Source organism: Poecile atricapillus, chromosome 18, assembly GCF_030490865.1.
Source record: "Poecile atricapillus isolate bPoeAtr1 chromosome 18, bPoeAtr1.hap1, whole genome shotgun sequence".
NCBI classification, from domain to species: Eukaryota; Metazoa; Chordata; class Aves; order Passeriformes; family Paridae; genus Poecile; species Poecile atricapillus.
Window position 1 is genome coordinate 7919058 of NC_081266.1, and position 18354 is coordinate 7937411.

Consider the following 18354-nt stretch of genomic DNA (forward strand, 5'->3'; position numbering starts at 1 on the left):
AGGTGAGAATTCCACCTAACAAGCTGAGTGAGATCACCTGAATCCTTTGCACTAAGTTTGGTTTATATTCATTATCAGGAAAAATGATTATGATTCCTTTAACTAGATTTTAAACTACATTAAGAACAAATAGCACAATTGCTCTGCAATTAATTTTTAAAATACCCATTGCTCGGTTGCATTTTTTTACCCTGGAGAATTTACAAGAGCCATGTCCCCACTTAGTTAAAGCCACCATCCCATTCTAACCAACTCATGTATACACACACAGATCTGTACGTACCATAAATGCATACTTGTCAATCACATGAATTACAGAGCGAAATGGAATTTTGCTTGTTAAAGTGTGACCATGATACACAATAGGTTCGTTGTTGGTGCCATCCCAGCAGTCAATCTCCAGGCAACGGCATCCTTTTAACAGAGCACTTCAGAAGAACAAGAGAAACAATTTTGCAGCCAAAAGAAAGATAGCAAACTTTTTTATACAAGTTGCTGTGTTTCTAATTACAAGCACAGGGATTAATTACAGAAAAAACACCTCATTTTCACCATAAATAGAAATCCTACAGAATTATATGAGACAGACATACTTTCTGTTTCTGCCTGTTTTAGGTGTGTGTTATTTAATAAACTTTATTAGACCTTTAAAGAATATGGGATTACCTGGATTATCTTCCTTAAAAGGCTAAAAATCAATGATTTCAATAAAGGAATTTTAGAACAAAGGCAAATTGCCACTTAAAATAAAAGAATAAATATTTTCAATGCTATTTTGTGCTACTATTCCAAACTTGCTTAGAATTTTGAGAATCACTATATTTAAAAATCTATAGTACTTGGAGAATCAGGTTGCACTTGGTCTTTACATAAAACAGTTCCTCTCCCCAGACCACATTTCTAAGAGTGCTAAAGTTTCTGAGACACCCTGACTTTACTGCTTTAATCTGAATATGTTAGTGTCATCCCTTAAATTCTTAGGTTTCTAATATTTGACTTGCAACTAACTGAAACATTTCTTATAAACTGTTTTACTTAATTACCAAGCTGTCTTTTACATCCTGCTTTTCACACATTAACAATATGTCAAATATGCCTTTAGCTGATTTTAGCATTTTCCTCACACATATAGGAGATAAAGAGAGAGGGGGTTATACCTTCTTTGCAATTACTTTCAGCAAGGCAGCATTAACATAATGGAATTTTAAATACTGTTAGAAATTCAGTACTGTTTCTGATGGTTGCAAGTCACTAAAGAACATCAAGAGAGCAACCAAAAAAAAAATTACAAAGTGTTCAGATAGATGATGATTCCTGCTGCTTTCTCTTCATTAAAGTAGTACAAACAATTCTGGACACATCTCCTCCTAATTCTTAATACATCCTGCCCTCTCAGAGTTGCATTTACTACACAATTAATTTCTTTCTTCCCTGTCTTGGCAATAAGGCATCCTGGTCATCATCCTCTTGGAGTCACACACTGCACAGGTTCCTCTCCCTGCTGCCTACTTGAATGCCCATGTTTTGTTGTTTTTGTTGTTTCTAACCTGCCCACACCGCAACATGCACTGAACACAGATATCCTTGACACAGACATACTCCAACACACATCTTCTACATTGAACAGATCACAGCTTGCCCAGGAATTTTACATTTCTTTCAGGGAGTTATTTATTTTTTGCATGGCACGTTGAGATTAAAAACTGATTTAATCGTGTACTGTACAATATACTATAGATTCCATTTGCTGCAAGGTTGATTTTCTGAGATGTAAGTGAAAAAAATAGATTGCTTCCAGACTATGAACAGATGGTTTGGCAAATATATTGAAAAGTGTACACACAAAATAAAATACCACTCTCATTTCAACTTGTATCTTTGATGGCTTTGTCCCTTATTTCCAAGTAGGATTGTATGTGACTTAGCATTAATTTAAAAAAAAAAAAAAAAGCCAAAGAAAGTTTAAAATATTAAAAATTATGTCTATATACCTGGTATAGCCCCATAAGTGACTGGGTCCCATTAGCTGGTCAGCTATCAAGTAGGTGTTGTGAGAAGATGAAATAAAATAGTCACATAATGGCTGGTTCATATCTTGATAGACGGTCTTGTGCTGGCTTTTAAATATTGAACATTCGTCTGAGTTCATGTATCTTATAAATCCTTCAAATGACAACTGCCTTTTCTTCCTCACTGAACAAAAACAAAAGGAAAAAAAAAGAAATCTCTGTTGTGAAGCCACTCTGATGCACTTTCTGAAATTTTTAATAGCCAATTCTGAACACTGCTAAAGGTTATACAGCACAAAGCTTTCCTGCAATTTTAAAATTCATACCAAATGTATAAACAACACAAACATCAGATACGTGTGACTCTGGAGCTGAATTGCTGTGGTTCAAACTTCTGAGAGGAAAAAAATGTGTTTTGACACTTTTATTCTTCTATGGACAGCACTAAGAAGAATTTTCAGTAGTCCTAATTAAATATAAATAAAATATTTGTCATTTACTTTGGAAAGTAACATGCCAGACAACGTGTTAAGGGAATCTTCTCTTTTAAAAGAACCAGGATTGTTCTCTAAAAAGTCAGAAATTCTCAATATAATCTTGCAGAAACTATGACTTCTAGCACCAAATGTCTTTGCCAGGGGTGGAAAATTCCAAATAAATATTGATCAAATCATGTTTAGAAATATTTGAAATAAAAATAGCATTGTAACCAAAGAAATAACTGTCTACACAGATGAATTGCAAATCAAGCCTATTACACTACTATATTTATAACAAAATGAACTAATTGAGTCCATACCAGTGATAGTCATCCCATTTGTTTTGGTTTTGACTGATTTAATGGCAAACAGAGCCATTACACTGCCAGCTACTGCTCTCAATGTCATGTTTGTAATGCAGTCATTTTACAAATGATATAATCTCAAAAGTTAGATTTGCTTCAAAATATAGTTTGAATTAGTGAGGGATTTTGCTCAGTTCTTACTCTAAAATAATTTTATTGTCACCGTTAGGCTAGTAGTTAACAATAAGTAAATAATCCAAGATTATTTTATGTTAATAATAGTTTAGAAGTCGATGTATACAAACTTGGGGACTGGAAATACCAGTAGGAAAACCCCCTTTTCTGCCCTGGTAATTCTTACTGCAGCTATAAGAATCAGAATGTACAAGTTAGAATTGCAATTATCGATCTTTGGTGTGTGACAGACTGGAAGTTTTACACCTGGATGAGAATTTACAGAAAATAATTGTTTCTCAATTACACAGGTCTTTGAACTAGAAAACTTGCAATGTTTTACAATGATAAAGAAAAACAGAAGGGCATCCAGACATCAAACATGCATTCACCCAACAACTTATTCCTAACAGAAGTCTTTCTGAAGTTATTCTTCCAGTCTTCCATTGATGAAGAATCCACAGACAACCCAACAAAAGCATTTCAACTGCTAAATAACCTTGTTAGGAAATTTTTCATAATTAGGAAACAGAAATTTACCCTGAAACTTCCTTGCTGTCCAAAATATTTGTTCTGTTTGGTATTATTCCTCTCCTCTTTTTTCACACTTTTTCTCCTATGAACACTGCTTTTGCACTTCCCACTTTCCACTCCTTTCCTCAAAAAAAAATCCAATCCAGGGCATTTTCTGTTTCAGATTTCTGATAATTTTCGTTTTTCTGCTATCCATCTGTATTGTTAATCTTTCATAGGAGAAAACAGGATACTATTTCTTCATGGAATGTCCTGACAAACTGCTACTCACTTTTACCATCTTAGAAGGGTTTACGTATTTATTATTTTCTCCTTTTTTTTTCTAGTCACTGACAGTGACTAGTTCTTTAGATGTTCCCTTTCTAAAACAAATATTACATTTGATCTTTTCCAGTCTTTCAATTCATCATTCATTTCCCCCCTGTTTTCAAAAGTAACCTTTGACTTGTATTAGTCAAGCTTGTTACAATTTTCTAAGAACTTGGATTTGTCAACCTGTCTTCACTGACCTGATTACATCATTTAAGAAGGTCCTACCCTGTTCCATCCATATTTTTGACTATCTTACTCAGATTAATAATATTAATAATATTACAGAACCGACTGTACTTATTGCATCGGGAATTTCTTTGGTCTTCTTTTAGCTGAGAGATTTGCAGGATGACTTCTTGCAGCCTTGATGACTCTTGAAAAGTGAATCCTATAGATTTATCCACATGCACGTGGTATATTGTTCTATACTTGTAACAACTGGATTAAATTTCTACTGTCTGGATCTTTAAAAAACATTTTGAATTTTTTCACATTACTCAAAACAGAATACACTCATCCTGTATGTTTTGCCTCTAATGAATTACATGAGCTGTCTGGATTTCATTTTGGATTATTTTATTTTTCATGGTCTATAGATTTCTCTGAGCAATTACAAGTAGAGCTAGTAACTATTTGTGTGTGTGTGTGTGTGTACATCTTTTATGTTCTACCTTTTCTGCATTTATTTATTAAATTAGTGAAAAAATACTGGCTTTTCAGTCTTGCTTTTTTTCTGAATTATTTATGATGTTTTCCTGGCTGTTCTTGTCATCGACAAAAGTTAACTGCAATATTCTCAAGAGAAATTAATGTTCAAGCAAATATGCTAATGACCATAATCCCCAAAAAATGAACATCTAACATTGTTTTGTTAGTCAAGATGTAAGCTCATAGACTTCAGTAAAACATTCAGCTCATGTCTCCAATCAACAGACTAAAAATCTTTGTATTTTTACAGAGCTTACATTTCTGAGGAATAGCCCAGCCATGCTATTTTCTGACCACTTACAGACATTTTCTGCTTCTACATTAAAGGAAATGGGAATTCATCTCCATAACTATTCCACAGTGAAAAGACTTTCATCAGGACCTTACATTTCTCCCCTGGAGGAACCTCAGTCTTTTTCTCCATTAGGACCTTTTAGCAGTAGTTAGTGTGCACACACCTATCCATTTGTTGTAGAAAGGGAAGGCAAGAAAAGATTTCTGCCTTCTCCTTGCCTCTTTTTGTTCACAAAGTTCAATGATTTCTTTTGTCTTGCCCTCCTCTTTTGGATAGTGTACAATTCATTTTATTAACAATATTCCTTTATATTGTTTGGGGTTTTTTTAAATCTGATTTAAGATAAAATTATTTTTCTCATTCCTCCTGTTAGGGTAAACTCCAGCTCTGCCATATATACAAATACTGTCATATCAGAGAGGAATTATGGATATTTGAACCTGGGTATTTGAAAAACTTGGATTACATTATACATTATTTTCAGAGTTTATTACATTCCATTTTTCTTATTTACCTTGGAATTTCTTTGAAAATGTTTCTCTTCAGAAAGAAAAAATGGAAAACTATCACAAGATGTTTGTTGCCCTGAAGGCCTTTCGAGTACCCACAATGAGGCAGACAAAACAAGCAAGAAATCACTCTGCACTGGCCAGAGCCTCCTGCAAGACCCATTTCCTCCTGAAGGGACTGAGTACAACCTGCAGCCCTGCCAGGGTCTGGGAGAGGTGTCTGGACTGAAATAGAGACTCAGGAGTGGGGAGGAGAAGAGCCTGAACGGAATGTGAGACTAGGAAATGTGGAGAGAGAGATGTTTCCCATGTTTTTAAATGTATGTGAGTGCTCTTTGCTTCCAGAGAGCTAAATGAGTAATTAAATGTCTATGGTACTTGGGACAGAGAGAGTGGAGTGGGTACAGATACATTTGCTGGGAATTTTAGGGGTGAACTCATGAGAAATACTTGCAATCACAGACAAGGGTTTTACTCTGCTATAATGGAAGGAGGAATCTTTCAGTCATTAAAAGGCAGAAACATCATCAGATGGAATTTCATACTATGAAATTTGACTACATCAGTATGAAACATTCATGCTCTAAGGGAACAGTAAAGAGAGAAGTATTTCCTTGACTAAAGTTATAATACACTTAATTCTTTTCTAGTCTCAGTTTATATTCTAGGGAGGCTTTTTCTCCCTTACCCACACTTACAACTGGTGCATGCTGGAATAAAGTATCTATCTGAACAGCAGTTCAGTTTTCTAAGGGTTTATATCTCATAATCACCTTGTCTTGAATTTTTTCCCTGAGACTAGACCTTTACACATCTTTTCATAATCTGATATATTGTGTCTCTCAAATCCAGCCACAGCCATTGTCTTAGTTGAGATTTTTAAGCCATCTTTCTTACTTCACATGATTTTTTATGAAATCTGTGGGAGTTTGGCAGAGATGTCTCCTTTATTAAGTTTGATTTACCTTGGCCAATGGGATCAAATGCTCTCTTCTGCAAATTTGTGCTCTACATTCAGCTCTGTCTCGCATACATCAAAAATCAAAAAAAAACCTTCACGACTGTGTGCACTAGGAATAAACTGCGAATGTTTTTTTTTTTGCTTCACAAATACATTCTGGATTACTCAAAGTCCTTGTCTGACAGATGCACCAGGCTTATATTGTTATTTACAAAGCAAGCTGTTTTTTTTAAGACAGGATTGCATTTTTGCCCTGTTTTTGTATTGCCTAGCAGGAAAATAGGCAGGAATAGAGTCCTTGAATGGCTCTACATTGTAAATAATACTGGGATGCACTTTCTTATCCTCACTGTGCCTCTAATCCTATCCATGTAAATGAGCAGAATTTTTTTTAAAAAAGACATATATACCAAGCTTAAAAAAAAATTATTTAGTTAGCATGTTTTCTTTAATCTCATTTAATGAGTTGAGTCTTCTATTCAAAGCTAATAGTAAAACGGGAAGATAATGGAATGTTTGGGAAGAATAAAACTCTCATTGGGGTGCTAGTAAGACACAACTGTCAGGTGTGAATCACATATTTTGTGATCAATTCCATAGAAATGGCTCTTTCTACCAAAAATGCAAGGTTTTAGCACACACGTGAAAAAACCTGTTAGTGTAGTATTTTGACATTGGGCATCTAAATTGTATAACAAGAATGAAAGATTAGTTTATTCCATACTGTCCTGAGCTAGCTACAGTACCTACAGAGAATAAATTCAAAGTTATCTGGCTCAATAGCTTTGAAAATCTCTCTGCAGAAATGTTAGGGATGCACTGGATGCTATAAATGGATTTATTTAAATTAGATGTAAAATGTAGTCATTGTTTTCATCCTAATCTTGACATAGCAGTGCTATCACATTTATGAGAGAATGGTCATTACTATTAGCAAACCTGTCAATCAAATGTCAAAGCCTGGCCTTTTCCCTTTTTGTAAGACACAGGGAGGGCAAGGGTGACAGATGAGTCCAACAGATCATCCTGATGAATAATGTTCTGTAGCAAATTCAGAACGACACTTACACAAAATGGTCTATCACAATACCATATGAATCATCTCTCATGTCAATCATAACTGGAACTTTTCAAGAAATATGTTTGAGTGGGAGTATGAATTCACTCAAAGGAGCATGAACAATACAGAGGTTATTTTGTTCAGCGAGATTATTTCCAATAACAAGACAAACAAATTTATCACAGGTGAAGAAACAAACAAGAATTTGTCTCAGCATCTGAAATTTCAACCAGACATTAAATTAAACCTATAGAAACTTCAGTTGATATTTATAAAGGTGTTTTCTAATGGACTGAAGATTATTCATTGTTTAACTGTGCTATAGATTTGAACTTTCCCATCAAAACAGGTAACACAAAATAAAAGGAACCTTTTAAGCTGGTAATTTGAACAATTAGTAAACATTAGCTCCTCTGAAAGAGCAGAATATGTTTAATAAAATACAGTTAAATTTGAAAGGCAGCCTTAAAGAGTAAAGGCATAAGGAGTCACATGTTTTTATTACTGGACAGTAAGTGCCTCTAAATGAAACACCCAATGTTCTTCTGTTTCTCATTGAAAAAGTGGCATTTTCCATTTTCTTCTTCCACCACAGGTCACCATAGAAAATCCAGTGCTATTATCCCAGAAGAAATATTTTCCCCTTGGGTTTGTTTTTCTTAACCACTTATCAATTCCACCCGTTTTCAACGACTGGGAACCAAGGAAACGAAAGAATTGAACATATTCCACTGAATAAAGTAACAGCTTGCAGCAAAATGCAGTTCTATCCTTTTCCTAGCTGTAAATTTTGCCACAAGTTGAAACCAGTGACGCTCAGCAGAAGTGTTACACCCCAACTTGAGGCACCTTTAAATAGGTGAAGAACATGTTACAGATTTATGAAGCCCTCCTCATCTCAGCATTCTAGTGATTCACAAAAGGTGACCAGGCACCTACAAAAATTTTCCACAGTGCCCCTGCAAGGAAGTCAGAAGGACATAAAAGTCTTGTCTGAGGCCTTGAATTTTCACTAAGTGACTCAAGGGAGAGAAGACAGTGTAACGAGCAGAGAAGAAAAATGGCAGATATGGACTTTAAGAAAAACAAATTGAAAATGGTTTGTAATGTGCTGAAGAACAGAATTTGTAGAAGGACTAGAAATAAAAAGATAAAGAAATGACAGAAAAAAGAACAGAGCAGAGAAAGGAGGGCACCATAAAAAGAAATTAAAACACAGGAAGAAAACATAATAAATAGATGAAAAGACATGCTTTTAAAGAAAGAAATATATGAGGTTTAGGACAACACAGTCATTGAGAGAAGCACGAGAAATAAGAGCTAGATATCAAATAGTTAAACTGTACATACCTTCATCAATGGGTTCATACTTCATAATAATTTCTAAGGCAGTTGTTTCATTAGCTTCAGTTTGAAATTGTTCTTTTATAAGAAATTTAAGGAGCTGGCTGTCAGGTAGAATTTTGCCATCTGTTGAGTAAGCCTTGAATAGTTCTTCAAATTCAGGCCTGTGTACAAGAGCTCGATAAATTGCTCTGAAGTCGTCCATGCTAATAATATTTCCTGACTGTTTGTCAATAGTTTTCTGAGGGAAAAAAGCAAGCAAAATTTATTAAAAAAAAAAAAAGAAATTAATGAAACAACATGCAATTATACAAATTATGCACCAAACACTCTTTTATAACTGACCATAAGAGTGAGCATCATAGAAGAATCCTCAGGCAACAGTGACTACAATCAGATTACACTCCTCAACTTTTAGATGACACTTTGTGTGCTACAAATATTTTATGTAAAGTAAAATGGACCATATGACACAATTAGCATCTAAATAAGTGCAATAAATTTAGATTTAATGCATTTTTAATATTCAAACACATTGTTGAAAATCTTTAAAATGCTACGCATTAAAATAAATGTGCAGCATAAAACTTATCAAGTGGAAAATATATTTAGTATAATACCTCTCCAACAGCTATTTACACCATAATGTAAATACTGTCAGTCAAATTTGCACACAAAATCAGCAACCAGTAATCTTAAAAATGAAATAAGGATGACCAAATTACCAAGAAATACAAACCTTTCAACACTTCAATAAACGAAGTTTATTGTTTCACAACAAAACAATATTCAAGTTTGAAGACAAGATATTTTGTAAGAACCTATGACACCATGTTCTAATCTTAACAAGCCAGAATGTTGAACTTAGATTAATTATTCACACTTTCAGAATTCTTGAATTGTAAGCTTGTTTTCATACAGCTTACAGAATGTTAGCATAGTAATTAATTTCTGTGTTTCAGTATAAAAGTCACTAGAAAAGTTAAAAGGCCACAAAAGAATTTGAGAAGAATAATGCTTTTTTACCATTTCTGCTTTTTACATTTTTCACAGGTTTAACAATTCTATTTTTCCTTTAAAATTTTCTACTTAAAATAAGTAACTGCATATATATAAAAATAACCATAGAAATAAATATATGTCTTGCATATATATAAACATAATATATAAAAATATAAATATAATATATATAATATATAAATATAAATTGCATTTCTATATAAATATAAATATAAATATATTAAATATATTAATATATATTAATATATATTATAATATATAATATATTAATATATATTAATATATAATAATATTTATATTAAATATATAAATATAAATATAAATATAAATAGAAATAGAAATAGAAATTTATTAAAACATTAATAATATAATATAATATAATATAATATAATATAATATAATATAATATAATATAATATAATATAATATAATATAATATAACCATAATAAGATATAATATGTAATACGTATATTAAGATATAATAGCATATATATAATAATATATAACATATATTCTATTATATAAACTATATAATATATACTATGTATATTAATATTATTTATTAATATATAATATAAAATATAGTATATGCTATATGCTGTATATTGTATATATGTTATATATTAGTTATGTACTGATTAATTAATTAATATCAATACAGAAATATAAATGTTTCTATCATTTTAGCCTGATTTTTGCTTAAAACCTGCCAAATCAAGAGAAATCTTCTGACAAAATTGCTCACAAAAACCACAAATGGCAATCCACTGCCTCAGTGCTTATGACTGTAAACTGATGACAATTCTCAGTTGTTGGCTCCTTAAACTGAGATGCCAAAGACACCACGTTCCAGCATCCAAACATCCAAACATGGCCCTTACTATGGCTGCTTTGGCTTCCACAGAAATGTCTAGAAGCAGGAAATTGCTTACTTGAGCTCTGGCTGCTCTTTGATCAAGAGATTGGATTACTGCTAAATTAGATTGGTTTTGAAGCCATACCATGAAAGCCAAAAGTTTAAAGATCTGGTGCCAGTTCCTTCCTATGCAGTAAAGTTCTTTCTGCACTTCTGAATAAGTACAATAGGAGTAAAAATATATTAAATAACTGAAACGAGTACAAAATTAAATTTCATGAGGAGTTCTAGTGAAAAAATCTTACAAATGAGTACTTCAGTGTTTGCTTTGAGTTTGCAAAAGAGAATAATAATGATCATTATTAACAGAAATCACCAGCAAGAAAATATTTCTGTACAAATGCTAATTATACACATTTCATTACTGCTGAGAAATTCCCCATCTAAGGTTGATTTCTTCCATCCAATTTTTAATGTTCTTAACAATGCTGCAAATTTGCTTATAACCATTAAGCAGGAAAAGAAAATACCAACTTCTTTTGAAAATAAACAGTCTATCAGGACTTGGAGGATGTTCACTTAGTTACTGGCACAAAGAGAAGCTGGACAAAAAAGTAAAGTTTCTATTTTAGCTGCCTCCTGGTGAAATACAGGCAATAATACTACACAAAAGAACTCTTCAAATTAAAGTGATAAAAATCATGTCACTACTATAAAAAGATATTGTAAATTTTTGGGGTAGATTTTTATCATTCCTATTTTTATTAATGCACATCAAATTTTTGCTGTTCAGAAAAAGAAGAGACAAAGTCTTGAGAGAAATTAGATGAAAATTTATTATTCCTTAAAACCTTAATGTTCATAATTCTGATACTGCTCAAAAGAGTATTACAGTAAAATAAGCTCAAAGAGAACAGAGAAGAAAAAAAGCTGATTATTCCTTAAAATTAGCTTTCTATAAAATGTATTTTGCTATGTATAACCATTAGATTAACTGCTGATGTGCAGTTAATTACAAAGATGTCAGTAACATCCAGAATGCTTTGGATTTTTACATACTGTTTCGCTGATGAAATATTTGAACCCCTCAAACTACTGAACCCCTGTAAATCTTTCTCAAATAGCATAGGGCACCTAACAGTACTGCTATAAATAACTAGATCAGGCTATTGGGTATAATATGTTGTTAAATACAACTAGATCAGACTTCTTCTTTGCAGGTCACTTCCCTCAAATCTCCTTTTCTCTTCCCACAGCTGACCATCTCTCACATTCCTGCCAGAAACCAAAGTAGGGGGAAGATAGAGGAAACAACGAGAAATATCTTTAAGTTCTCAAGAGATCCTCTAGCTTTGAAACTTTCTCCATGCAGTGAAAGTTCAAAAAACCACAGGAAGCCTCTTCAGCCAGGGTTGAGCTCATGCTGCTGGTTCTACCTTGGTTTGAGAAGGCAAACAATGAGAGAGGAAGACAGGGTGAGGAAAGCTTAGTGCCTTCCTTCTTATGACCTTTCTGACTTGCCATAGTTAATTGTCTCTGCCAAATCAGGACAAAATTTGCCAGCTGGTTGCAACATTCTCAAAAGAATCATATCTATAAAGGTGAAAGTAAGTAAATATACATGTATTTATATAAATATATATATATATTTATATATATATACACACTTGTTTTCATTCCCTTAGGGAAAAAGCATTACCAGACAGATGGGGTTTTTTGGGGGGGAAATGATGTAAAGGGAAAATCTTAGATATTTTGAGTCATTACATGAAGAAAATATGTATCCAGTACTCATTTGTTAGTATTTGCTCACTGAGACAAGATCTGCTTGGCAGTAGTTTGCTTGCCTACACTAAATGAACTTAAGTCCAGCTTCTAGCTGCATCATGTCATCTTCACAGAAATATCTTAAAAACTGCCACCTCTCAAGGCCAAATCCATTCCCAGGGAGTTAGAGAGCGATTCCCACCCATTCAGGCACACCTCTTAAATATTACAGGAGAGGTATAGTGGAGAAAGGAATGAATGTGTGCTGGATCTAAAGCCTGGACAGCTCAGAGAAATCCCAATTGTCCTCCTGGAAAGAGGATTTTGAGAAGATTGCTCTCATGGCTCTGTCCAGAATCAGACAGACATGTCTGGGCTCATTAGCTTGACCAGAGAAGCTGAATAGGATGAAACCAGAATGCTTTAACTTTTCTCAAGCGCAGACATGTTACAAAAAAAAACCTGGGAATCCAAACCAACATATTTTCCATCTTACACCAATTTGTTGTGGAGAAAAGACAGAGTTATGTGGGTGTCAGTCTCTCCGAGTAACAAGCAGTAGGACAAGCAGGAGTGGACTCAAGTTGTGCCAGGCTATTAGGAAAAATTTCTTCACTGAAAGTGTTGTCAAGCATTGGAACAGGCTGTCCAGGGAAGTGTCTGCGTCACCATTCCTTGAAAGTACTTAAATGCTTGCAGATGTGGTGCTTAGGGACAAGTTGCAGAGGTGGACTTTTCAATGTATTAATGGTTGGACTCAGTGATCTTAGAGATACCTTCCAATCTAAAGGCTCATGATTCAAATTCAAACCCTGGGTTATCTATTTTACACAGACATGAAAGACCTGGAGGAGGAAAATTCTTTGCTGATTTTGCACACCACACTAGCTTGAAATACATTTCCCAAAAAATTAACTTGAAAAAAATCAGCAAACATATGATGTGTGTAACTGAACTTCTAAACCATTCATTGCTTAATGTACATACACCTTACCTTGAAAATATGTTTTAAATGGTCTTCATCAAATTTTATTTGCATTTTTTCAAGCAGCCTCCTGCAGCCCTCTAAATCAACATTCCCATTCATGAAATCATTCTGAATTGTATTCCAAAACCACGTATGAGACGTCAGGTTAAGGAAGATTCTGGCCAATTAAATTGCCTTTTAATGGAGGGGATGAGGGGGAAAAGTTTAATTTCATTAAACCTAAGAAGATTGTGCTTCCCTTTCTTCATACTCTAGAACATCCTTGCATTCTGCCCTCTGAGAATGCAGCAGGCCCCAAGGTGTGCAGGAAGAGATTTCTGCTCTGTCCTCAAAGTCCCAGAGAGCAGTGACAGAAGGGCCGAAGGGAGGGTGTGATCAAGGGGTGGTCAGGGTGCAAAAAGGGCTGCAGTGAGAGGAGGGAAACGTGGGGAAGCCGAGGGGATTCAGCAGGCTCAGGGAATGGTGGGGAGTGCCAAGAAACACCAGGGAACGAGTGCTCCCAGCACTGTGCCCACCCAAACATTATCAACCGGCCCTGGCTGACAGGACTGGCTGCCCCAGGCCCTCCAGGGCATCCCCTGTGTGCCCAGGCCTGAGGGGAAAGGGCCATGTCAGGGGCATCCCAATGGCAGCTGTCACAGGGCAGGGAGAGCAGAGGAAGAGGAGAAGGTAGAAGAAGAAAAGGATATCTGTTCTCATCCATGGTGGCTGTGCACCGCCTGCTCCAGGCCCCTCACTGCAGTGGCATAGCCGAGATCTCACTTGGGCTCACAGTGGGCTCCTCATGCCACTGTGACCTGACAGAATGGCATGGAATGTTCACTCCCCCATCCTTCCAGTGTCGCTCCAGTGTTGCTCTGGTGATGTCACAAACTGCAGGCGCCCAGCACAGGCCCCTTCCTGCCCCCGCTCCACCACCCTGCCACCATCCTGTGCCTTTTCCTTCCAGCACAAAGTGTCCCCAGGCCCTGCCCCTGTCTCCCACCCATTGCTCCACCACCCTGCCACCATCCTGTGCCTTTTCCTTCCAGCACAAAGTGTCCCCAGGCCCTGCCCCTGTCTCCCACCCATTGCTCCACCACCCTGCCACCATCCTGTGCCTTTTCCTTCCAGCACAAAGCGTCCCCAGGCCCTGCCCCTGTCTCCCACCCATTGCTCCACCACCCTGCCACCATCCTGTGCCTTTTCCTTCCAGCACAAAGCGTCTCCAGGCCCTGCCCGTCTCCCACCCTTAGGATATCCCACACCCACAGCACGTCTGCTGGCAGGAGCTGTGTGGGGCAGAGCAGGCCTTTTGCAGCCAGCCGTGCCAATGTCCTCCAGGGGAGCTTGGCCAGCTTGGCCGAGGTCTCTCTGTCCCGGTCCGAGGTGACAAGCTGGTGAGGCAGAGGCTGCCAGCACAACATCTTCCCCCAGATAACCAGGAGCACTGTGCTACCAACCCACTGCAGAGACCTGGGGGGAAATCCCTTCTTTGGGCCTTGGAGAACCAGCTGGCTTCACGGCACAGGGTGATGGTGGATGTTGAGAGCTGTGGGATGCCACCCCAAAGTGCTGGGAGGCCACCCAAGCTCCCACTTTCCTGCTGGGAACTTCTCTGTCCTCAAAACCAGCCTGGGCAAGAGCAGCTGTCCATGTCCTGCTTTGAGGCACACCAGTATCAGCCTTCAAATCACTGGGACAGCCCTTGGAAATCAGGCTGGACTTACACCCTGACTCCATTTCCCACTCGTTTTACAGGAATTCTTCCCCAGGCAAACTGCTTCGAAGTTGCCAGCTTCCGTGTAGCTGTCAGCAAGCCTGAGTGAGACTCGAAATGTGACAGACCAAAGGCAGTTTGCCACAGATTTTATGCTGAAGTGCCTCAATGCTTACTGAAATACCAGCTTTGATACAATGGCCTAAATAAAAAATGGGGGAAAAAAGACAAAATGGAGTTGTTTAATTGATTTATTTCTGGATCACTCAGGAGAGTACAGAGACTTCCAGCAGTCAATCACCACTTTAAAAATAATTCAGGTCTGCAGTGACTGGAAATAATTTGTTTGGGTTTTTTTTTTTCACTTTCTTCATGTACTTTTTAAGTACTTTACCAGGAATAGTCAAAATGTCAAAGGCAGCAGAGTGCTCCAGCTGAGATAGCAAGCAAATTCTTACTTTCCTTCGCAGTTTTAACCAAAATTATATTCATTTTTGTAATTTCACACCAAATGAAGCATTGATTATAAGGAATCTAGTAAGGAAGATCAGCAAAGACATTGGGACATTATATCTAGATTTTTTTTTTCATTGCTACTGAAACCTTGTAAATTCAGCCTTCAGGCTTTGCTTGTGCATATATCTCTCAATCCCTTATATAGATACATGAACAAAGAGAAGATCAGGACACTGGAGGAATAAATTTCTTATAGCTAGTGCAGAAGATATTTCAGGACTGACCAGGGATGTAGGCTGGGTGTTGCAGCATTAAAGAATAAAGAAATGCTATTCCTCTCTCCCAGTATTTATTACAAAGGTCAAAGGAATGCATGTGATTTTGGTTTACTTTCAAACTATGATAGTGATTATTTCGTAACATTTATCACAGATTATTACAAATGCCTACCATCCTTGCTGTTTTCTGTAAACATAACTTTTAATTAGAGTTTCAACAGAAACAAAGTTTAATTGCAAGAACTACTGTAAATACTACACTTTAAAAAAAAAAGGTGTAAACATTCAAGCATTATTCTTGCACATATTAGATGTTTTCATTGTAAGCATAAGATTTTGCTGTTGTTCATCACAGCTGGTGGGAATTGCAGTGCCACATGGGTCAAACACACCCTTTTGTAAATACTCATTTGTGGCTTTATAGATTCACTGCTGACTGACCATGATTGCTCTCATTGTCTTGGTTTTAAAATGTCATAAAGAACTATGCATTGATATGGTTTCAAGGAGAAAAAACTGTGCAAAAATGGGCATCTTCAGATTACTCTTCTGATGACAAATGAAGATTTTGCATACTTACTGCCCTCTGATTTGGGAGGTTCCTTTCTCTATGTATCTGGATATGATAATAAATATCCCAGAGAAACCAATGCAGTTGAATAGAGAGAAAGATGGAGCACAGAGAGCATTTTCTGTGCTCCCTCCGTTCTTCAAAGAGAGCTGCATTACCTTTGGGTCATTCTCTTTTCACCCCACAGCTGCTACTGAGATCCATCCAACACCAATCCAACCCTTTAGTGCCTATTTCCTGCTGGAGACCATTCAATGAACAAGCAGCTGTCTTTACATGAAATTTGGTTGAAAAAGTGATTATTTCTTTATTGAAAGTAGGAGTAATTTTATTAAAAATGTTACACAATCCAGGGCTACTATAGTGAAGATGGCTTATTGGGAGTGTAGTTTATATCTTTATATCTGCAGTACCAGAAAATAGACAAAATTTTGGCCATAGATGTAAGTGCTCACAGAAACAGATATAACACTAGAAATTCTGGATTGGAAAAAAATCACTTTTTCACAAATATTGAGCATGAACAAATAATAAGGAACAACAAAGAATGATGAAAAAGATGGAACAGTTAAATGACTTTCAGTTTCAAGATTTATTCCACCAGATCAATCCCTTATGTGATATGATTTTGCAATACATTGTTTTGTTCTGTAGAATTAAATTCTGTCAACTTTAAAATGCTGTTTCTATATAGAAAAACTGTAGCAAAGAGTGCAATAATAAAAAGCATTTAATATTGTAGTATCAGTCTATCAGCCTACCTTTATGAACTTCTCATTTTCTTTCAATTTCTTTTCTCTAGAAAAGAGGGGATCTATGAAACCAGAATTTGTAACAAAAGCTGCTCAGAAGGATGAAATTTCAGCAGAATAAATGTTCTGATGTCACTGAAAATGCCTACTCATTTTTAGCAATGCTATGAAATTAATTTGAAGAAGGTAATTACAAAACAGGCTTTGCCAATTTTCCCTCTACATTCTCCAGGATGGGCTTTGATTTATTTTATTTCACTTTATTTAATTTTATTTTATTTATTTTTTATTTTTTTATTTTTGGAAAGTGGAAATTTGAGAAAGAATAAAGATTATGAGAAGAAACTAAAGGTGTACAACTCCATGGAAAACTTCACTGAACTTTTATTTATACATTTTTATGGCTCTGAATGTCTTTGAGACTTAGTTGCAACTGCTCCCTTTTTTGTCTGTAAGTGATTTTTTGTTGCATAGGGAATATGCCAACTTTCATTATTTTTATTCCTGAAATTGCCTCCTGTTCTCTCTAATGCTTTGAAAACCATTCACATTCTTATAGCTGCTTGTGAACCCCTCTCTTTTATTTTTTTTTTCAGTTCCCTGTATTTTAAAATTTAATGAAGGATTGACATGTATAATATATGCATATTTATATACACAACAAAAACAAAAATTCAAGTTTTCCACTGCAGTAAGGAGTTCAGAACACCTTTTTTTCAGAACACAAATTTCAATTCTTCAAGAATGTCTCGGGCCCTTCTCTAGTTAGGATGTGATTAAAAATGTATTTTTGTAGTCTCTACAGGGGAGGCATTGGAGATGGATTCATATTCTGAGATTCCATTCCAAGCATCCTAAACTCAGCAGTGCTGGTATCCAGGCTGCCTGGAAAAATTATATTATGGCAGCTGCATGTACACACTGTGTTATTTCTAATTCATTCGAGTTCCCTTCCTTAGGATAAATGGCAATTACAGCGGCTCTCTGGCTGTCAGTAGTACATGACACCACTGTCATTGTGTCTGCTGAGCAGTTATTTTAGTCTCTGTTCGCTCCAGAGGTTACACATTTGGTTTCTTCAGAAAAATACACCCAGTGTGGCTTATTCATTAGAACAGCCTCATGCTGCCTCCTGTGCTGAGCCACAGAGCAAAGGCTGAGCAGAGGGAGTTGCATTTCTTGCTGCCACCGCCCTGGCTGTAAGAGCTCTGGGGCACATGTGGGGAGGAGAGGACAAGAGCAGGACAGGGAGTGCCCAGGTGTCAGCTGAGGATGA

The 18354-nt window shown here is 36.1% G+C and overlaps 1 protein-coding gene across 1 annotated transcript in view; it reads right to left on the minus strand.

The window, feature by feature from the left end:
* Positions 1-13932, minus strand: part of LOC131586068 (1-phosphatidylinositol 4,5-bisphosphate phosphodiesterase zeta-1-like) — a 48512-nt gene extending 34580 nt beyond the window's left edge. Inside the window, exons 1-5 of the mRNA XM_058852806.1 lie at positions 13838-13932; positions 13329-13479; positions 8697-8931; positions 1992-2193; positions 284-428 (exon numbers count right to left, since the gene is read on the minus strand). Coding sequence (XP_058708789.1) covers positions 284-428; positions 1992-2193; positions 8697-8931; positions 13329-13479; positions 13838-13932 — 828 coding nt within the window. The remainder of the gene's footprint in view (positions 1-283; positions 429-1991; positions 2194-8696; positions 8932-13328; positions 13480-13837) is intronic.
* Positions 13933-18354: the final 4422 nt, after the last annotated feature.